This window comes from Catharus ustulatus, chromosome 6, assembly GCF_009819885.2.
Source record: "Catharus ustulatus isolate bCatUst1 chromosome 6, bCatUst1.pri.v2, whole genome shotgun sequence".
NCBI classification, from domain to species: Eukaryota; Metazoa; Chordata; class Aves; order Passeriformes; family Turdidae; genus Catharus; species Catharus ustulatus.
The window spans coordinates 20938203-20961997 of record NC_046226.1 but is presented as its reverse complement, the minus strand read 5'-3'; the positions used below and the strand labels follow the sequence as shown (position 1 = coordinate 20961997).

Below are 23795 nucleotides of genomic sequence, written 5' to 3'. Positions count from 1 at the left end.
GGTTGCATTTTCAAGTTTCCTCTTCTGAAGATTACACACATTTATGCTGACAATTTTCTTGTTGTTTACCTACCTAAGGTGGCAATAATTCCACTTAATTTTTGTCAAGGTTAGGTTTTTCCTCCATTATTTCCTTTGGTGAATAGATTTTGTCTGGTCTGATAATGTGGGAAATGCTACTTTCTCCTCTTTTGCTCTAGCCAGTCATTTTCAAAATCACTCTTTTAAATTTTCAGTGCTTTACATTTAGTGCAGATCTAACTTGCAGTCAGTGAATATTTGCTTGCTGTAAAGGTCTGCTTTAACTTCACTGCTTTCACAGGTGGGTTAGTATGGCTCTTACTCAGTCCCCTTCTTCCTGTTCCTTTCTGCAAAGATGCCAGGAGGAATGGTCGGAGTCCGACGTTTCGCTCTACCTCTGAAAACAGCTCGACGGGCCAGTGCTGCTGCCGGCGCGGGTCTCGCCCCGGCCGGCCAGAGCAGAGCTGGGCAGGGCTGGGCTGGGCAGGGCAGAGTCGCGGCAGGCGGCCCCGGAGCGCCGAGGCTCGGGAAGGAGCGGCGGAGACTCGGGAGGGGAGCGGCGGAGACCCGGGAAGGGAGCGGCGGGGACCCGGGAAGGGAGCGGCGGAGACCCGGGACAGGAGCAGCGGGGTCCAGGGACGGGAGCGGCGGGTCCCGAGAAGGGGACCCCGCGGGAGGGGTGCGGAGGAGCGGGGGTCCAGGTCCAGGATGAGCAGCGGGATGGGCGCGGGGTCGGGGCGAGGAGAGAGACCCTGCCCTATGGCCAGGGCACACAGGGGTTGCTGAGACCTTTCCTGACCCCGCTTAGTGAGGAGGCGGCGTTGTCCAGCACAGGTGCCGCCTTTCCCCGGCGGCTTCTCCCGGCGGGGCAGCGTGGTCTGGCCCTGCAGCTCTGGGATCTCCTCCTCTCCTCGGAGAAGCGAGGGGCAGAGCGGGAGCGGACGGCGGAAGATGCTGTGCCTCACGGTAGCCTTCCAGCTGCTGCTGCTGCTGCTGGTGCTGTGCAGCCAGGGTATAGAGAGGTGTCCTTCACCCTTCTGCGAGTGCTCTGACTGGGAGGACTACAAAATCACTTGCAGGGACATCTACTTTATTCCCAGCCTTCCGGAGGACACCCAGACCCTGTGAGTACCTTGGGATGGTTTAGGGAAGCCAGCTGTGACTATTCATACTTTGCAGGCAGGAGATGCTCTGAGCTAATGTCCTATGAGATGAGGAAGTGGTGAGAGGGAGAAGCGCTGCAGATTACCTGGGCGGTACAGGATAGCGGGAGCGGCACTGTGCAGACTCTGCGTGTGACAGGAGGAGGTAGGAAAAGTAGCTCTCAAACCTTAAAGGGCTGTGAAGAGATGGTTCATTGGATCTTAAGAGTTCTGTGTAAAATATGGGAAAATAAGTAACTGGGCTGTTTGTGGGCAAAGTGAGCAGTAGGCTGGATTCTGTGTGGCAAGTGCTTAGGGGGTGAAGGGAAAGACAGGTAGATGAAACACAATTTTGTGATTAAAAACTAAGATGAATTGGATGTGTCACCTCACAAATAGTTCCTCTGTGCATTTTCAGCTTCTTTGTCAAAGCTGGGAAAAAAAAGCTCATGGGAATTGAGAATCCAAGTATACTGTCTGGGAAACAGAGTACTTCAGATGAAAGTGTGCAGTATGGGATAAAGCAGCAAATTTAGAGCTTGCCAAAATGATAGAGTAATTCAGGTACCTCAGCCTAAGTGTTTGGTACATTACTGGCGCAGTAGAAGGTCTTGTCTGGGTTCCTGCTGCCAACACAGATGAGCGTCTGGCGTCATATCTGTCAGTTAAGTACTGCAGTGAGACTGAAATGGCATCTGTCAGCTAAAACAGGTGAATCACTCCTGGCTTTTACTTTGTTTCTTGAGGTACAAAAGTTTTATAATGTCCATGGGAAGGTCCATTTGTAAATTAGTTTACTTTCTAATAAAGTAAATGATCTCAAACTCAGTTGATTTAATTGCAAGGTAAAACAGTAACAGATTGATTGGTTTATGTCTTGATAATCATTCTCAGGACTTTATATAAATAAGAACCATTAAAGTATTTGAACTTATTTGAATGCTTCTCAGTCTTTTTAACACTGAAAGTAAAAGCTTAAATTGGTCACTTGCCTAGAAAGAAAGAAAAATATATTTATGTTATTTCCATTATTTTTACTTGCCTTTAATTTTTTTGAATGGTTAAACTGCAGTATTTCAGTCTATAAGATTTTAAGTTATATAAGTTTTTTGTTGTTATACTTTTAAATACACAGTTTATTTAGGTTGAAATTGCAGTAATGTTATGACATGCATCAAGTAGTATGCAGTTCTTTGAAACCTACCATGACAAGTTAGAAAATATAGCAGTTTCAGTTTATAGGAGAAAATATCTTTGTACAGGCATTTAATATAGTTCATAGAAACAATGAGATCACATAATGAAATTTGATACTTTCCTTGAAGTATGCTGGTTTGATGGCTGAGTAGTACTTCTCCATATACAGCTCCACAAATAAAGCACTTTGGCCACTGGAATTCTAGTGTTTTAATCACCTGTAGTAATGGGGGCTGTAAAATAATACGCCATTGTTTTGAAAAGTAATTGACAAAAACACCTGAGAAATATTTGTTAGTTTATTTTGAAATTTAGTCATGTGTACCTATTAGAGTGACCATTGCAAACTTCTCAAGAAATCTACTCCCAACCATATCAAGAAAATATTTCAGGTAATGACAATTGTGATTTTATTGTGTATGGCAGAAGCAGTAGGACATGTGCTGCATAGACTTTTATTTGAAAGCAAATGGGAGAATTATCTGAGGAAATAAGCAAAACTGAGCTCTTTTCACACACAACCCCCCCCAAACAAACAAACAAACAAACAGAACACAACCCAATCAAACACAAAAAGCACTACATATTTTTACTTCAGTTTGAAGTTTTCTCTCTGGACAAAGTGTGTTTATTTTCCTTCCATTCTCTTATTTGAACTTCTGAAGTCTGGTGGACTGTACACAATCCTATAGTCCCTTGCTCTCTGCAAATGTCTTAATATTTCTTTCCCTCCATATGTTAAATGGGAGTCATAACAGTTACCTCTATGTGGTGGTTTTTGTTCAGAGTGCTTTCAGATGTTTCACACTGCATTATTTGCACATGGCAGTTAACACACAGAATTTTGTGAGAGATTGTAAAATGTGTGCCCCTGATTCCGTCATGTTTTTATCCTTTTGCTGTACAACAGGAAGCAGTTCTGAATCAAAGACAAAAGATTCCAAAATAATTGAAGTTTCTGCTGATCTTAAGAACAAATAAACACTTCTTTGAGGTGAAATATGTAGCTGTACATATCTGCACATTTTACGTTGAAACTCTCTACAATTTTCCCTAAATGCAGCAAGTTTGTTACTTTAGGCAAAGTAATTCTGCTTCTTGGTGGTAACATGTGAACCTCAAGATTGCCAATTTAAAAACTTTTTTGTGTGGCTGTTCAGTTTTGTAGCATTTGTAGGACTAAGAGACTGGTGAGTGTAGGAACACTTTGCCAGCTTTTGGAGATGATGAGCTCTTTTCAGTGCACAGGATCTTGAAACTCCAATTAAAGTTTTTTCTGGTTATTCAGGCAGAACTCTTCTCATTTCTCTACCCTACTTTAAGAGAATGGGACAAAACTTTAAGAAATGCTTATAATAAATTCCAATAAATGTTTATTTCTAACTCTTTTAGTCGAAAAGTGACATGAACTTAAACCAGAAAAGTGTGTTTGTTTTAAACTGTTATTTATCCGAATATAGTTAATGCAGATGCTTATCCAGAATGCCCGAATGCACAGATATTGATCTTGGAGATGTCCTTTGTTCAGTGTAAGATTTTTTTGAAAATTTACTTATACATACAGATCACCAAAACACCACTGAACATTTTTCCAAATATATAATTGCATCATTATTCTTGAACTATTTTAGTACGGTTCTTGGCATCACTATGATGACATATTCAGATGGCATCACTATCCCAGCATCACCTCAATGCACTTCTCACTTGTTTTCATTTTACAAATCTATTTCTAGTTGCCTCTAGTTGCTTTTATTTTCTACAATAAATTAATAAAGTTTTGCATCTTATTCAGTGTGCATTAATCATCTCCTTTCACTTACTAAAAGAACTTAATCCCTTCCCTTCCCTTCCCTTCCCTTCCCTTCCCTTCCCTTCCCTTCCCTTCCCTTCCCTAAGGTTTCTATCCTGTACCCAGGTGTTATTTTAATATCAACATAATCTAATTTGATTGAAATTGAACAAGAGGATGTTAGGCAAGGACAGTGGAATATAAATAAATAGGTATATAAATAGACACAAAACCAGTACAGTCTTCAAGAATATGCTCTTTACACTAGGTATTAAGCTACAGTTCTGCATTTGCTCCAGTGTATTTTCCATAGGTAGGATATTGCCTTTTGATTAATGCCCATATATTCTGTATATTCTGTAGGTAATATAGCATGGCTACACATTTTGAAATAATGTTTTCGTTGCAATTCATTAATTTTGAAAAAAAATACTTAGTTATTTTCATTTGTACAACCATTTTACTATTTCTGAAGACAAAGCCAGATTTAAACCTTCTTAAAATAATTTTTTTTTAACCAAACACCGTTATACTTACCAAATCCATGAAATCATTTTATCAGTTGTCTTTCAGGCAATGATTTAAATAATTATATACACATGGCTGCAAAATAAAATGTTTCCTAAATACTATATTTTACATAAAACTATACTTTCTTGTCAATTCTGATGCTGGTTATTATATTTACCTACATATTTTACTTAAAAAAGCATGGTATTGCTTCTATAATCCTGCTGTTAACATACAACAATCCTGCATTTGACATACTGTAGGTCCAATACACTGGGTCAAAAAATTCATATGTGTTATTATCTCTGTTAAAGTGAAATGTTAAAGTGGAAGGATTTGTTCATAATCCTGATAGTAAATTGAAGCACTGTTCTAAGGGTTTTTGAAGTAACTTACAAACTGTGCCCTGCTTTGCTGTATATACAGCCAAAGTGAGCAGATGAAGAACAGGAACAAGGGACTAAGGGAACAGAGAAACTACTAGAGACCAAAATAATACCTTGTGAACATTAAATATAATATTTTCTTTCATTCCTTATCATTCATTGTATAGATCACATTTCTTGTACATTTGGAACATTTAAATTTCCTGTGTTGTGGCACAGAAACCCATCAAGTGCTAGGAGCTATACAAGCACAAACCAAAAAGCTGTTGCCATTCCTAGTAGAAACAAACACCACTTTGGCATTTTTTAACTACACGCATAGCTTGCTCAACAGAAAACAGAAGGACTGCAAGTAGTTCTTCTGTAAATGCTGTGAAGAGATTAACCTCAATGAGAATATCACATATTTTCACAGAAGACACTGGTAGTAAGGCAGTAGAAATAAATTTGTATCATTTCCTTCATGAGATGATGATGAGTTTTGATCATCATAGTAGCAAAAGAGTTTATACCAGAGTTTAAAATCTCTTATTTTTTGACTTGATTTTAACAGTGGTTTAACAGACTGATTCTGTAAGTGTTACACTACACTGAATCTTGAATTGCCACTGTAGTCAGTTTTCATTGCAGTGTTTTCTTTTGACATAACCTTTCCAACCCATTACACTTCGGAAGCACACAACAGCCTTCTCTTGAACTGGGAAACAGACCTTATTGAGGAATGAAAAAGCTTAAATCTTACCCCCAAAGAAATCCATGTGACTACTAAGGAATAATTTACAGATTTTTTTGCAAATAGCTAATCTCAGTTAAGAGGGCAACTTTTCATGAATCTGACTCATACAGTCTGTTTATATATTTGCAAAATCAAGACATGTTTGATGTTTTCCTTAACATTGGTTTACAGAACCTCAAAGCAGTCTATAAAAGGTGATTATATTTTGAAAACAGGACTGTCTCAGGAAGTGTTTTAAAAATTTCTAAGTCATCTGCCTTCATCACCAAGTGTGACTGAACCTTCCCACATGCAGTTCAGAGAGACTACTGTGAAATGCTAATCTTCCAAAACAGGAATAAGGAAAATGAGATATGGTCTCAGTTCCTCAAAAACTCAACTTTAAACATGCTTTTGTGTTCTGCTGGACTCAGCCCTTATATATCCTTATGTACACAGAATACACATTAAACAGTCTTAAAAAAATTAACAATATATATTGTGAAGCTGTTAATAACATAGCAACTTGTTAACCACTCTCGGGTGGCAACTATAGGGTAGCCAAAATTTAGAGAGTAGAAAAAGTAGCTTGTTTTACTCAAAAATGAGAAGTGAGCCATCTGCAAAAGGCCACTTTATGTCAAGAGCTTCAATTCTATTCATGATTGTGCAATGCAGCCTGTGCCCTGCTACCTTACCCAAGTCATTGGGAAACAATAATGAGGATTTTGCAAAGTGCAATGCTATGGACTTAAGTTGAAGCAATGAGAGCAGCTACAGTAAACATTACAATTTAAGCCTAAATAAAGGCAATGAGCTGCTGATACATACTAAAAGAAGATTAGTTCTTTCTTGAACTCCAGCCAGTGAGTGTGATCTGTCTGGATCTAAAGAAACAGGCATTTTAAATGCCACTCTTTATGAAGAAAAGTTGAATCACACAACATGAAAAGTTTGAGCTATGTTTTTCTCACAAAAAATTAGATACATAAATATAGAGGGTAAATAGCCCATAAAGGTAATTGAAATGAAACCTAATACTATAATTTAGCATAGAATCATACAATAGTTGGGGTTGGAATGTACCTTTGAAGGTCATCTAGTCCAACTGCCTCTTCAAGAGTCAGGGACATCTTCAGCTAGATCAGATTGGTCAGAGTACCATCCAGCCTGACCTTGAATGCTTCAAGAGTTGATTAATCTACCATCTTTATGAGCAATCTGTGCCTGAGTTTCACCACAATCATTGTAAAAATGTCTTCTTTATATCTAGTCTAAACTGACCATCTTTAATTTAATATCATAATGCCCTGCCTTATTGCAACAGCCCCTACTAAAAAGTGTCTCAAACTTTGCTAGAAGCCTTCTTTAAGTACTGGAGGGCTGCAATAAAGTGTCTCTGTAGCTTCTCTTCTGCAGGCTGAAAAAGCCCAGCTTTCTCAACCTTTCCTCATAGAGAGGGGCTCCAGCTCTCTGATCATCTTCATAGCCCTCCACTGAGCCCACACCAGTAGGTCCACATCTTTCCTGTGCTTAGTACTCTGGACCTGGATGCAGCACTCTAGGTGGGGTCTCTCTAGAGCAGAGGGGCAGAATCTCCTCCCTTGCTCTGCTGCCCACACTGCTTTGCATGAATACAATTGGCTCTCCGGGTTCCAAGCGCACATGGCTGGCTCATGTCCAGCCTCTCACCCACCAGCACCCCCAAGTCCTTCTCAGCAGGGCTCCTCCAATCTCTTCATCCCCAGCCTGTGATGATACCTTGGGCTGCCCTGACCCAGGTGCAGCACCTTGCATTTGTTCTTGTTGAACTGCATGAGATTTCCATGGGCCCATTTCTTGAGCTTGTCCAGGTCTTTCTGGATGACATTCCATCCTTCAGGTATATCAACTGCATCACTAAGCTTTGTGTCATCAATAAATTTGCTGAAGGTTCACTTGACCTAATTGTTTATCTAATCGATGAAGATAATCTCTGCTGGGCACAAGACTTATGTGTTTGCCCACTACTGGGCACAACGCTTTTCACTGTTCTCCATCTGGACACTGAGCTGTTGACCACATTGCTCTGAATGTGACCATTCAGCCAATTTCTTATCTAATATTCCACTAATCAAATTCATCTCTCTCCAATTTATAGAGAAGGCTGTTGTGGGGCACTGTGCCAAGCACTTTACAGAAGGCCAGATAAATGATAAAATGATAAATGACTGTAGCCCTTCCCTTGTTCACTCCATCAGAGAAGGCCACTGGGTTGGTCAGACAGGACTTGCCCTTGGTTAAGCTGTGCTGGCTGTCTCAAATCACCTCCCAGTCCTCCTTGTGCCTTAGCATAGCTTCTGGAAGGATCTTCCCAGAAATAGAGATGAGATTGACTGATCAGTGGCTACCACAGTCCTCCTTTCAAAAGATGGGTACCAAGGCTTCCCCCCTTCCAGTCACATGGGACTTCACCCAACTGCCACCTGAAAACACTACAGCTTCATATATTTTCTTTTATTGTGATCACAGACATGCCTATTTCATTACTTTTGAACTAAATTTTGATTTTGACCTAAAACTAGTACTGTTACTCTTTTTCACCCTGAACTTTAAACTTTTATGATGCCCTGCAATAAAATGTACTCTAACTACAATAGAGAAGAGCTGTGTTTCTGAAATATTGAACTAAAAGCCTATAAATTGCTGCAAAGAAAGTTCAAACAGGACCATGAAATTTCAGAAAAGAGCTATCTGAAGAGGCTCACCTCCTACAGGAAAAGAGAGTAAGAATAGGCTGTAATTGCTGGCTACTATTGTGTTTAATCAGAGAACCACTAAGTGCCTATAATTGCTTCCAGCTGCTCGGTAGAGGTCAAAAAGTCAAACCGTATGTTAGGAATTATTAAGATAGAAATATAGATTAAAATAAAGGAACTTTTTTGCCTCTGATTGTATACATAGCACTTGCAAAAGAACATTCAAATGTATAAAATTACTTGCACACAAAAAATAAATAAATAGCAGCCACTAGTCTCTTTTTCCTCCTTTTTACCTCACTTGAAGATGTGCATGATGATTTTCTTTTTCAGACATAACCTCCCTTGATCACCATGATAATTCAAAGATGATAGGGTAGCCTCAGAATGATATCAGCCAGCACTCTCATTGCCCTTAATTGCAAGTCTGCTCCATAGATTGCTGTACGTCTGGTACACTTCAGTGCTTCTTTGGTCTGTCCTCTACTCCACTTCCTCAGGCTGTGCTGCAGGCAAAAGACTTAAGAGGCCTGGGAGGAAATAGAAAAAAAAAAAAAAAAAGAAACAAAAATTGCAGAAAAGTGGCCTGATTTTGGCTGGATTAATTTTTTTCACAGTACCACGTATGGTGATATGGAGTGGATTGGATTTGTATTTGTGCTGGAAAACAAGTTGGTAATTCAGGAATGTATTAATTATTGTTGGACGGTGCTTAGAGAATCACAGCCTTTCCTGATTCTCATACTACCCCAGCAGGCTGGAGGTGCACAAGGAGCTCTGAGGAGACACAACAAGCTGGCACTTTGCTTTATTGAACCTCATGTAGTTGGCTTGCCCCATCATTCCAGGCTGTACAGGATCCTCTATACAATACCCTCCAGCAGATGAGCATTCCTGCCCATCTTGGTGTCATCTGAACACTGACTGAGGATGGGATCATTCCTTCCTGCAAAGTATTTTTTAATTCAGATCCAGTCAGAAGTACTGGGTGATCACAAATTGAGCAAGGATAAGCTCCAACATTGTGGATTGGTGTTTTCTGTTTGCTATAAATTAGCAAGTAACCAACCTAAACTCCTGCCTGTCAGACAGTGTCCATATGTACTTCAGCTTGTAGGAAGAGGATACGTGTCCCAAACACTGACATGTACAATTCAATTTTGAAATAATCTAATTTCTTTAATTTCTTAGGGGTGGGTCAATTTTGAGGGATACTTTTTGTTACTCTGTTGGACTGCTAGTTGCAGGAAAGCAGCTTTGTAGTCTTGCATACTCAGAGGTGATTCCCCACTTTCAGAGCTCCTTTACTGTGTGAATCTTTCCCTCATTCCTACCACATTGGTCATACTAGCATTGGACACTAGGTGGTAATCATCTTCTGGTAAGCTCAGCACAAATATCACTATGTGAAATGCCTTTTTCTATCTATTTTTGCACCACTGAAAGACTACAATGCATTTATTTCAGAATAATTAAAAATATATATTTTTGTTTGTGTTGGATTTAATTTGATATAAAAGCCTAGAAACTAATGTGTCATTAGCTGTTTGCCTAGCCATTACTTTGTTGTCATGTTTATTTCTCCTATATAAAAGCTAGATCATTGCTTGTTATAGTTTTCTCAGAAAAATTAAATTAAGATGTAAAATCTTTTACTTTGTTTCAAATTGACAAATTCTCTTTCATATTGACACATGGTAAATACTTTCCTCCGTGTTGATGGAGAATAGTTCATTCAAATATATAAAGCTTTTGTTGACATGATTCAAATGATACATAATATTATTTCAATCTGAAATTCTTTAGGTAGTGTGTACTTATTGTGTTTTGTAGATGTGCATTTAATTTTTTTTTTTAATGGAGAGGCAACTACATAACATATATATTTACTTCCCTAATATATCTTACTGAAGTAATATCACTCATACTGCTGTGGATATTAAAATAACATGTCTATATGGACATAACCTCTGGACCAATTGACATTCCCATGGCTGGGAGCTTGTTTGGAGCCAGGTGTATTGAGGTCAGGAGAAACATCAATCCACTGTTGGAAAAGTAGAAGCCTTTACTCATTCTTGTAACAAGTATATGGAGTAGAGAAGGTAGACTGGGGAAGTAGATTCTTCCCTTGGGATTATAGGAATGTACATTCTCTTAATTTATACTTTAATTCAAGAAAAAACCTTTAAGAATTTCCAGATATATTGTTATCATTAAACTCTATTTCTGCAGTTTTATTTCTTATATGCACGTTCCAGAAGTTTGATAAATCTCAAGATGATAATATATTTGGCTATGTAAATAAAATATAATTACAGTAATTAGATATTTAGCATTATGAAACAAAACAGAATCAGGAAATCATCCTAATTTGTTTATTTCTTTTTTCATTAACTGTTATTAAATAGCAACTAGGGGAAAAGTTTATAATTTGTTCTTGATTATTCTTCAAACTATTAATTGACTAGGTATTCTGTAAGGGTACTCCCAAACTGTAATGAAAAACCAAAGATTAACAACAACAGGTTGTAACTATAAGTTTAATAGCTATCATAGGCTGATTTTCAAAAGCATTTCCTCCTTTCTTATTTAGAGAAGTGAATCTGCTGGAGATTCATTCTGTTAAGAGCTTGGCTGTGGATAAGTATCTCACTTAAATATTGTGGGTTTTTCTGAAATCTCCTGCAGATGGGTAAGGTACATGCCAGCCCTGCATCAGATTGTTGGGGAGGAAGAATGTAGTATTTATTACAAAGGAAATGGAGAATTCTGTGGAAGTAGTATGCAATTGTTCTCGTTCAATTTTGGCTGACATACCTGAATTTCTTGCTCAGAATGAGGGATGAGATATCTTTGTGGAGCCTGAAATTATTAAAAGAATTCTCTTAATATTTCATTAAATTCAGTAGGCAAATGGTCATGCTCTGGAGTTTTGGAAAGTCCATCATCACCACTGACTGCTGAGTTCTTGGGAGGGATGATGCAGAAAGCTGCAATTTAGATTGATGGAGCACATCAAACAAAACAAGCCGCATAATGAAACAGGAATAGAAATGAGGCAAAGATGGTAACGTGGAGAAAAGGCAAGATAAGAACAAAAATATTGCTGCAGAGCTGAAGCTGTTTAGGACTTTTAACATTTTAACATTTTAAATTGTACTTACCAAAGGATATTAACTGCCAAACTTTTGTTTCTCTAGGAGGTTTTTGGAGACTCATCTAAGAAAAATTCCAAGTGATGCTTTTTCCAATCTCCCCAACATCTCTAGGATGTAAGTTCTGTTTGGTTTCTGATACTATTCCTTTAAATTTTTGTTTAAAATTACTCTCCTTCTCCAAAATTCTGTCTTTGTGTATCAAAACTTATGAAATGAAAATGTTTATATTACTTTGCTACCTCATCACTTACGTTTTAGAACTGAAGGTAATAATTCTATTGTTTATAACCTGAACCAGTTATAGGAAGGCATTCTGTGCATTTGTGAACAAGACCTCCTTTACTGAAGTCAATGTGATAAAGCTATAAAGCATTTTTTTAGTTTGCAAATTACAGTAAATAATTTCATTCATAACAGATTAACATACTCAATTGCTGGTCCTGGTTAAAAAATTGTTTCCAGCTGCCAGCATGATTTGTAGCACATCTCATTGGAGACATGGGGCATTTCTACACTAGAGATGGACTTCGACCAAAACATTAATATTTGTGTGATGTGAGAGAGACTTCCATTGTGTCACTCTTTTGTGTGCAAACATATGCATGGATACAGTCCACAAAAGCAGAACCAGGTGTGACTACATTTGTCCTGTTGAAGGTGGCTGTGTTAAGGAAACCTGCTTGTCCAACCATCCAGGAGCTACTCTGAGAGTCACGTTGACACCATTACAAGCTCAACCCCACATTTCCCATAGCAAAGTCTCAGATGTCCAGACCCTTTAATAGTTTAATTTTGATTCAATAACTAAATAACAAAATAGCCTGAGTTTGGTGCCTACAAGGAGGGACCCTGAACAAAGGAATCCCTGGGCTTTTTTACACTCTCGTAGTTGAAGCCCACAAGAGTCTGTGGTCACTGGCTCCTGCTGTGCCTGAGTGTGCCCCTCACCTGGCTGTGCCACGGGTCCCCGCGGTTATCAAAGGCTCAGCAGTTCCTGGCCCCTTGCCTCGGGCTCCTGCTGCTCAGAGCTCATCCTGCAGCTCACACTGCAGCTGCAAACTGAGCTACCTGCACGGAATGGATTCCTCAGCAGCCACACTTGTACTGAACTCTTCGTTGGTGTCAGCAGTCCTGACAAAAAGTTGTCCCACATTTGTTCTTTGTCGCTGGCCCATAATCGGTGATCCTGTGCATGTCTGTTTGATGCAGTGAGTCTCTCTGCCACCTCACAATTCACTGCCCAGAATCAGAGCCGTGGAATTGAGAACGGACCTCAGGAGGACTCTAGACCACAATCTGCTCATACCATCCAACCAGAATGTATAGGGCTCTAACTCAGTCTGGTGCTCAGCTTTATCTGTGACCACTGTCAGCTGAAAAAGCCACATTCAGCGACAGGCCCATTTTTTCTTGTTCAGCTTTTTATCACTAATGTAGCAATAGGAATTCTTTTCTTGCCCTTGATATTCCTTGCAAGTCTCAATTCTCTATGAGCTTTGACCGAATAGCTGAGGATTACCGTTAAAGAATTCATGATAAAGGACTTTGGGGGAACATAGCCTGCCTATTATATTTTATATTTTCATCCAGATATATTGAAATACAGACTTCCTAAAATCTTTTTAAGTAATTGCTCTTGGTATCTGAAGCTCCATTTACCATCTCAGTTTAATCAGATAAATGGTGTATTGTTTGGGGTTTTCTGGAGTGGGAGGAATATCCCTCACATGATGTATAGTTTTATATATAAAAAAGGATAACTTAGTTTAGAAGAGTTTAAATTATATATAAAAGGGTGTCAGCCTTTCTTTGGCTCCAGAAGCTCCAATTGGCAGTTTAAATTTGAACAGTGTCCATGCCCATCTGCATATTTCTTATAGCATTACTACTACCACAAAACATGAACTCCCACCTTCTTGATATAAACTTCAGCTCAGGGAATCAGTACCTGTGTTTTAACTACAAGTTTTATGTGTATGTCTTGGCCTCTAATGTACCACATGTCTCATTTGCCTCTCCCAGCCCATAATTTCTGTGCAATGAAAATTACCAGATCATTCCTGGTTTTCCTAATTCATCTAGAAAATGTTCTGAAGTTTCAACTGGGGAATATATACTGTGTTTACTGTTCAAAATACAGCAGTTCATTTTGCTATATGGTGTCTACTATATGATTTCCACAAATAAACATGTTTTTTAATCTGTACTGAATAGAAAATTTAGTTGTCCTCTTTATGAACCTTGTTTAAACAAAAATTTTAGAGCTTCAATTTCTCTTAAATGAATGCATGTCTATGTACTCTTGATAGCCAGAAGTAGAGATTTTTTCCCCATGCTGCTTTTCCACATGAATGAAAGAAAAAACATTTTAATTACGTTCTTAATTGCAAAGCTAATTCCTGCCAGAAAGTCATCACTGAATAAAAAAAGTTTTATAGGATATTCAAATGCAAGAGAAATTTCTGGTTTCCACAGTTAATAATGCAAATACACTAAATCTTGGTAAAAGGGCTTCACCTGGTGTTTTCTGCTGATTTAAGGACATATTGAACATTCAGTACTTTTAAATCAAGGATAAGGAACATTTTTTCTGTGGGGGTCACATTCACAAACTTTGGAGTCACACTCATGAGTACCTCACAAACACCCAGTCTGTAGCTCCTCAAAGTGTTTTTTCCACAGCTTCTCCACACAAAGGAGCATCCCACAATGCTCTCCACCATGTAAAGCACGATTCCTCTGTGCACACTTTCCTGTGCAACACAGTGCCTTTCCCACCCTGTGCACAGTGCTGTGCCACAGGCACTGCCACCACACAGCTCCCCACTCCTTGCACTCCTTGCATGTACCTGCACCTCCTGTGCTGCCCAGTGCCAGCTGATACAGCACAGCCTCAACTCAGTTTCCATTGCCATACCTGCTCCGGCTTGTCCTCTCCTGAAGTGCCCCACGTGTCACCAACCTGCTCTCCATCAGCAGCAGAGAACAACAGGTGGGCACCAAAACGGGGGATGCTGAGGTTGGAAAAAAAGCAAAGAAAGGTAGAGAGGGAGAAGGAAGAAAATAAGGGCTGGGAGAGTGCCTTGTAGCTGCTGCCAAGTGTTGATCTGATTTAAACCCTGCACTCTCAGGCTCTTTCTGAGTCATCATAGCTGGATGAGAAAATAATGAGACCACAAATGACGTGGCATGATGGGCACTAGCTGTGGCTTCTCAGTGTCTGAGACCTGTTTATTTTTCTGTTTGCTGTGTTTAGTTACATCTCTATAGATGAAACACTTCAGAGTCTGGAGGCCCATTCCTTCAACAATTTAAGCAAAGTCACTCACATGTAAGTACTGTAATTAAATAAATGAATACAGTGATGAGATAAATTTGGAATTTATAGAAATAACATGTATAGAAATAACGTACATGATGATGTTCGTCATTCCTGTCTCCTATATAGCTAAATATTCCTTTTCTCATTTCCTTTCTCCATAATGTGGAGTGAGTCAGCCTCTTCTGGAGTTTATTTTATTGTTTGCTTTCCATACATCTTTTTGGTTCCCTTACTCTTCTGTATCTTCCCATAGAAATGTAGGTAAATGTAGTGAGAAACTAGTGGGACTGCATCATGAGCTTAATGTCAAGTTGAAATAAGATGGCAACTATGAATTCTTTCTGTCAATTTACTGGAGGTACATGTAAAACACTAATATAAGCATCAGAAATAAAATCAGAAGGACCAAAGCACAGAGCAAAATGGCACTAGCTGGTGACATGAAGAATAAGTAATCATTCTGAAAGTGCACTAGTGAAATGAGGAGTGTTTATATGGTTATTAAATGGAACAAGAATAATATGTAAAAAGGTTTCTGGGATGTATTTTTACACCTTTTTGTTCTCATGTTCTGACCAATCTGCACCAAGTGATTCTCTAAGGGCACTTACAGAACTGGTAGGATGCATCTAGAGAATTCTTGTCATCCATTAGGACCCTGTCAAAATGAGAAAGTAAGGTATTGAATAGAGAGCTCCATAGGATTCATTCTGTATCTAGTACTTCTATGTTTCCATTAGTGATCCAAAGGAGGGATTGGAAAGCGTGCCACTTGTAAAGCTCAGCTGAATTACAGTTTGGCATATTTCAGAGATTTTTGTTTGCAGAGGTTCCATGGGACAGCACTGTTGGTCACCAGGGATCCAGAAAACATTGTCAGAGAGAAAAGTTTTTTGTGTCCAGAAAGAAAACATGCCAGAGGCAGATTGACTTATTAAGGTAGTTGCAAGCGGTGAAAGTTACCACCACTATTCACACTAATGTTTGAAAAAGTAATAATGATGTTAAAGTAGATTAGACAAGACTCACATCAGCCTCTAGGAAATGTATTCCTATGGCTGGTATAAATAAACACTAGAATTGTTTTCCTGGAGACATTGTCTCTACTGCTGCAGGCCTTTGAGGCTGTATGATCTGAAATTCCATAGATCTATTTAATCTTCACTCAGAAATTGAATTAGATGATGATTTAACACTGTTGTATTTTCTATGATATTTTTTAATTTTACTTTACATAGTATTGTCCATGACCAGGAAGCTGCAGGTCTGTGCAGCAGTCAGCAGAATTCACAAGCACCTACTCTCATGTCACCTCTGGCACAGGCTGTGGGGAGGGATGGAGGGAATGTTTCCTGCTCCACTACACAAGGGTATGGTAATGTGGGCCCCCTTCTATTTCTTGCAAATCACTGCCAAAAGAGAAACTGTACACAGACATACAAGATACAATTTTTTTTTTTTCTGCACAAGAGCCAAAAATGCTATCCAGGACAAGACATCAGAACTCTGCTCACAAAAGTTATAGAAAAACCTCAAGGCTTTGCAGATAGCCCACAAAGAAGGGCCACCTCTACCACTCAAAAGTGCTTACCAGGTTTATAAAATCTGTATGGAAGTAAGGCACATGTTTGATTTAATCAGGGAAAGTCCAAGCATTTGGCAAGTTAGACAGTTGCATATAAGCTGAGAAAGAAAGCAATTTATAGATTTGAAAATTTGTATGAATTGTTTCTGTAACTTGATTTGTTAAAACCTATCACTGTTGAGTTTTATTTACTTTCCAAACAGCAGGATTATATAGGAATAAATTTGTATCTTGTGCATTATTTCAATGTTCTCCATTTACACAGTATTTTTACAGTACTATTACTAAAATACTACTAGGTTAAGATTATCACAAAGTATTTTAAAGGAGGTTGAGATTACTCTAACAGTTTTGAAAATTAATTTCAAAGTTTTATTTTTACAACTTGTTTTTCTTTGAACTTTCATAAAGTGCAGCTTTATGTAAATAATCTTTTTACCCTAACTGAAACTTATACACAGTTTCATTCTCAAAACATTTGTTTTTAGACATAAGAACTTCTTAAGAGAAAATTCAGTGTTTGTGGAAGGGAGGAACTAATGCTTTGCTTTAAGCCAAGTGTTATGTGAATAGGCATCCTGTGTTCATCATGATCTGCCTGCCAAGCTTAGTTAGTGCACTGCAGCCTTGATCTTCAGCAACCCATTTTCTCAGTCCTTATTTGGTTCATGTGCCTCTGTCCTTTCTGTTCCTTTCAGACCTCAGCTCTTTAAGCATAGGTCCTATATTTATGAATCTATGCCTTTCAAGTACTGAGCAACTTCTGCAAACTAAAGATACTCATTGCCTGCTGTATTTTAATGAGCCACATCTCATTTTGCTGGTAATTAATGGCAAAATTTCCACTCTATGAAGATGTAAATAAGGAACAAACTTTTGCTGTTTTTTTCCCTCTCCAATTGTGTTAATTGTCTTGCAATGGTTTATTGTTTCCTCCTTGTGTATTTACCTTTTTTAAGGATGTCTGTTTGCAAATTCAGAGCTGTCTCTCATACAATTACCTAAGTATGTATTTGTATTTTTTGTAAATGTACTTGTGAAAGGGTCTGATTAGCAATCAGTGTCTCTGTGTAGTTGCCTTACTACTAGAGCTGAAGCTTTGTAACATTACACTAAATAAAAACCTGTTGTAATTAGGTCTCTGTTTCTCAGGGAAACATTCCTGCAAACAGAACCTCAGGAAAATTCATTCTTTCTTTTCCTCCTTTCTCTGTGTCTTGGCTTATCCTCCCCTGGTCTCTCCCTACTCTCTTTACCTAACTTGTAAAGCATTCTCCTCTTATACAACCACATAAAAACCCCTCTCAGCATTTGGGAACAAGTCCAAAGGTTATGGTTCAAGTAGCTTGCCCTGATATATGTGACGTCATTTGGAGAGCTGGTGGGGGAGCACTCTCCAGCTCTGCAGGGAGATGGAGCCAAGGGCCAGGGCAGTCCCACCATCCTCTTGGGCAGCTTCTGATGCCAGGCCATGGGATACAGCACTGCAGGAAGAAGAGAAAAGCAACTGGAGGGGAAGCCTGAAGAGATCTGTGGGGGAATGCTGTGTACCTGCAGTGAATTTCAGAGCTGGGATAAGTGCTGTGCAAAAAAATCTTCTTAAAATCTGCAGACTGGAGATAGGGAGTAGACTGTTGGGAGCCTAAGCCAGTTGTCTGGTGCCCGGGATGCAAAGGCTTAAACAGGTGCAAGCAGGTAAAATAACATGGATAGTTTGGCTGCAAGGGGAGAATAAAACATGGAAGTAAATGTACAAGTGAGAGAAGCTAAGGTAGCTACAAAGTAAGTCTCAGAAGATATAGAGAGGGGCCCAAGTTATTACAAGAGAATGAAAAAAGCTTATTTCAAAACATTTCAAAATTGCTGACCTGAATATCCTTAGTCTTTGTAGGTATCTCAGCATAACATGGTTATATAGCTACTCTAAAGCCAGATTTGCAATTTGAACTCTGGGCTTAAACAGATTCAAGAATGTATCAATATTTCAAGGCAGGTACAAAAAAAATGTTTGGTAAATGAAATTTAGATTCCCCTTAAATAAGTAAAAATTTGTACTTCCTTTAATGTTACCAAATTCAGATAGAATTTTAAATAGCATATTAACCTTTCTGAAAAGTTAGCTGGCAAACATATGTCTCAATTAATTATTTAGCCTAATATTTGAATAGTTCTTACTATTAGTTTCATTTTTAGATTCATTTTGATTTGAAAGTAGTTATAGCTTTGCAACTAAATGTAAGTTCATAGTTATTTGTAAGTCTTGGCACATACTTTTATATCTTTTGATTACAGTTTGAAAATTAGGATTCTATAACATTTATGCACCTTTGAATATATTAGTCATGACTGATTACTGTAGAAGAAATGGTGAAATTCAGTTTGTCCTGTTAATTGATGAGATCAGAACTATTTAAATATCTTTCCTCCTTATGGGCTTAACTTCATAGGCTCCAATATCAATGGAGCAATAGATATCCTTTAAATCTGTGATTTTAGGGAGGAATTCCTTCCAGTACTCTAAGACTAGTGATGTTTGAGTATTTAAAACAAGGACAGCAGGACAGCTCATGAATGGAAATGAATTTGAAGATCTGTGGGGAGGAAAGGTTTGGAAAAGAGAAGAGTGGCAAGGATATAAATAAATTGGATTAGATTGTTTTCATTCAGAGACCAATCTTGCACTGGGGAGATGTTAGAAAACAGTGTCAGAGAATTCATGTATTTGTGTTTGTTCTGCTTGTTTTTAGTCTACTAAAGTGAAATATTCTCACCAGATAACAGAAAATTATGAAAGACTTAAAAGCATTCTTCTTATAGGCTTGGGGGCTCTTTGTAAGCAGGGAAAGGAGATAAGAGATTGTAAAACACAGCCTGGTGAAGATTTGCAGGTTTCAGGCCCCCTTTGATATGTAAGGCAGGACTCAGGCTTCACTGTGTTTTGCCCCTGCTAATTTGAGCCTAACAGTCTGTGTGTCTCTACTTGCTCTTTTTGAATACTCCAGCCAGCAGCATGACAGAATAAATCTACAATTTACAGCTGAGCTGTGTGTTATGGTCGTTTTGGTGTTACCTACATTTATCCACAGCACACAAGATCTTCCTCTTTTTCACCCAGATAAAATGAGAGGCCACATATTCAGGCCAGTCAAATGCAGGAGGCACATTTGACTGGACTAGAAGTAGGGAAAATTGGATTTGTGTCCTCATTTTTTTTAAGTGCAACACTCACTTTTGTCAAATCATCTTTTATTTTTATACCTCTCTCATCTATTTTGACTAGACACTTCTAAGCCTTGCTGGCTACTCCACAATGGCTCTTTTCTTCTTTCTGGGCTTTAAGACACCTCTGAAATACAAAGTGTAGGATGAAATGCAAATATAAATACAGAATATATTAAAGCATATTTCTTTTTTAATCCCAACATTACCAGTTCAAGAAAATTGAGCAGCAGAGACATTTTCCCAATGTTTAGTTGAATCATATTGATTCCTTCACTCACATTATTTAATATTTTCTCTCATTACTGTACTGTCTCATCTGGCTGTTAAAATATTTCATTCCCAGATTAATTAGTTTTTCATTTGCCTTTTTAAATCAGGAAATGTCCTCTCATGGTCCAATTACTTAATAAATCAAAATTGTATCTCATTACATTATTTTTTATTTTAATTTTAGTACCATCTGCTGATTTTGAATTCTTATTTCCAGTACCCTCATCCAAATAATTTACACAGAATACTATGAATAGCAACAACCCAAAACCTGATGACTCTTTGATACTCCAATGCATCATCCATTTCCAGGCTAAAGGCTGAACTGAAGACTCACTTTCCCTGGGATATGCTTGGTCCACAGAGGAGTATCAGGCCAGTAAGCTCACAAGTCCAACATTTTGAAAGCAGTCAGTGATGGAAAAAATCTGTCAGTTAATATTTATGAAGCAAATTCCACCGTTGGGAATGTGATAGCTGCATAACTAATAAAATCATTGGAGAGAAGCGAGAAACTGATACTGAGAGGATTTCTTTTAAATACAGAAACAGAGCTACAGTTCAAAGTAGCTGACAGATGTGAAGAATAGTCAAATGCAGCACTACAGTAGCAGTACCACAGCAATTAATGATATCAGTTTAACATGCAAGTAAAAGGTAAATCCTCATTTCCCTGCAGTGTTTTAGTAAACAGAGGGAAAAGTTAATGACTTGGCAAGTGAAGCAGAACTGTTTTGTCAGTACAACAGTATATGGAGAGTTGAAGTTTTTGTATTAGTGTCTACATTGTGATTTATCTATTAACTTCTGTCTCTTTTCCCACTTCTATTTCTTACACAACTTGTCTGGGTTGATTTTATCACATTAAAACAATTCCAGAGGGAGAGATAGTCTTAAATCCAAATTTTCTGATTCTTATATTACATATGTGTTACTTGGCAAAATTAGGTCATGGTACATTAAATACTACTATTTTCTGCCCATTGGGTCTCTTTCTTCAAGCAGCAGCTGACAGAATGAGAGGACACAGTCTTAAGCTAAGTCTTAAGGGAAATATAGGTTGGATATTGGGAAAGTTTTTTATAGAAAGAGTGATCAAGTACTGGAATGCTCTGCCCAGGGAGGTGGTGGAGTCACCATCCCTGGATGTGTTTAAAAAAAGATTGGATGTGGCACTCAGTGCCATGGTGTAGTTGAGGTGTTTGGGCATGAGTTGGACTTGATGCTCTTGAAGGTCTCTTCCAACCCAGCAATTCTGGGATTCGGTGAGTGCCTCTGTGATTCTGTCTTTGTCCAGTAGCAGCACTTCTTTGACTGACTAAAGGCTGGAACATCACCCACATAACCTGCACCACCATGGCATCTAAATCTGTCATCTTTATCAAATTTCTTTGTATAAATAGCTAGAAATGTTTTCTTCAGACCCATTGCTCCCCTGGCTACCTGGCCTGGGACCACTCTTTCTATATGATTTCTATTTTAAGAAAGGCTGAGAGTTGTTTCAGCAGTGTTATGAGACCAGTGTCCAGAGCTGATTTAGGGTAAAAAAATAGAAGCAAACATGCAAAAACATCCACATCCTTCTGGAAACAGTAAAGAGTCTAAGAAATTTAAAATGTGCCTGTGATGGGAGAGGGATTTTTTTCATAAAATATGAAAATTGGTAGGTCTACTGAAACTACCTCAATACTGAGAATTTTGGCAGAGTCTGCTTGGTGCAGCCCAGACTGCTGACTGTTGTTACAGATAGAAAAGAAATAAATCAGCTAGAAAATAGAGGAATGAGAATTAAGTTTTAGGTACTTCTTGCCCCCTTGCTTCAAAAAGCCAGTCCTCAGGATGGCACCTATTCAGATGATAATACATCATTGTAAGACTGCTCTGTGCTGAGCTAGTGCTGGCCAGTACAAAAATCTTGCTGCAGGAATTAGGTCCTTGAAATTTCATTTTAACATTGCTGATTTCTGTTGTGATAAGTTATTAAATATTAATTATCAATGTACCTCCCTTTTTACAGTGAAATTCGTAATCTTAGAAACTTGGATTACATAGATCCAGATGCCTTTAAGAACCTCCCACTTTTGAAATACCTGTAAGTATTTAGCTCTTGTATGTGGTGGTTTGTATAAATTTCCTGAAATAGGTGGTACTTAAATGTCATAAATTACTCTTTACATTATAGCAGTGTTGTAAGTTTACATTTGATTTTGGAACTGATTGCTGTGTTTTTCCCTGTTGCTTTATTGTGGTGACAAAGCCAGCAAGGGTAGGGGTTGGAACTCTTACTACTTTTGTGAGAAAGGAAAACATGTTCACAAATTCATCAGTAGTTTTCCCATTTGTCTTAACCTTTAAATATCTAGACTACACTAATATTCCTTGGCAAAATTCCACAGCTAGCTCTTTTCTCATGGTAAGTGCTGTCTGACTCTATTTTTGTAGGAAAGAGTGGGAAGAAGAGACAAAACAGATATATACATGTCTTTAGTATTTACTAGACGTTGCAGGGTTTTAAAGCATACCTGTCAGCCAAAAGTGAAAAGCTCATCTATAGACATCTGATTTCATATGACCACTATGGCAGAAAGAAATCCTGGAAATTTCCCATGATTTACAAAAGAAACTTCAGTGCTTTTGAGAAATATTTGGAAGAAAAGCCTCCGTGTGTGTGTGGTGGGGGCAGTGGCAAGGAGGAGAGATTTGTCTGGATTTTCCTATAGATGTGAAAGCAATGAAAAAGAAAATAGTAAAAAACTCCTTTTCAGGAGAGTAGTTTTAAAAATTACAGTTATTTTTACTCTACAGGAGTTCATAAAGAAGGGGCTTTAAGCATTTCACATTTTAAGACAGTTTCCCTTTTTAGAGCTTTATGAACAGCTCTTAGCCTCAATAAAAGATAGAGGATTCAGGGGTCCAGGCTATTAACTGAAGCAGCCTTAATGTCTCAAGTTAAAATAAACCAGTGTTTTAACTCTTTTCTTCCTATCAACCTCACAGGATGGTTCCCTCTGCAGATCTGGCTGTCTTATTAGTCTATGTTCTTATTTTTTAGATTCTGTAAGTCTGGTATTTTAAATTTTTTTTATGTTGCTCTTGCATCGTTCTGTTTTGGATAGTTCATTATAAATGAATTGATTAACAATAGAGAGGATGCAATAACCATCCTGCCCTGTTGAACACTTTAAATACATTGTTCGTTGTTGTTCAGTGATGCAGCCATTCTTTCTGTTTCTCCTCTCTTTCAGTGGTATTTTTAATACTGGACTCAAAGTATTTCCAGACCTCAACAAAATCTATTCATTTGATGTGAATTTTTTGCTGTAAGTATCTGTCCTCACAGCTGGTTAGAATTTACCATCCTCAAACCACATGAAAATGTATAATGAAGGTTTTTGGTTTTGAGAAAAATATGTAAGTTTGACAAAGCAGTTTTCCTCAAGTGTTATTTCAATGATCATTAGCACCCAATCTGGAAAACGCCAGGTAGCCTAGCACTATACATTCGACCTAAATTAGAGACATGGACACACAGCACATTCATAATACACAACTTCTACAGGCCCTTTGCTTTTATTTTGTTCTTGGTTTTGCAACGGCTGTGCAGTACCCGAATTGATATGAAGTCAGAATAGTGTGACACACGAGACCTGAGCTGGTGTACATCCTGCTAACATCAAGTCATCCTATCAAAATTCTTCTAACATTCTCTTCTTGTGCTGGCATGGTGAAGCAAA

General features: G+C 38.3%; 1 protein-coding gene across 2 annotated transcripts in view; it reads left to right on the top strand.

Moving 5' to 3' along the window:
• Nucleotides 1-463: 463 nt before the first annotated feature.
• The window catches only part of TSHR (thyroid stimulating hormone receptor), a 47083-nt gene continuing 23751 nt past the window's right edge, over nt 464-23795 (top strand). For both annotated transcript variants that reach the window (XR_004418313.2, XM_033063530.2), the window contains exons 1-5: nt 464-1145; nt 11705-11776; nt 14919-14993; nt 22079-22153; nt 23307-23381. Coding sequence is in view for 1 of the 2 variants with exons in the window: in XM_033063530.2 (XP_032919421.1) it covers nt 973-1145; nt 11705-11776; nt 14919-14993; nt 22079-22153; nt 23307-23381 (470 nt within the window). In the remaining variant the exon portion in view is untranslated. The remainder of the gene's footprint in view (nt 1146-11704; nt 11777-14918; nt 14994-22078; nt 22154-23306; nt 23382-23795) is intronic.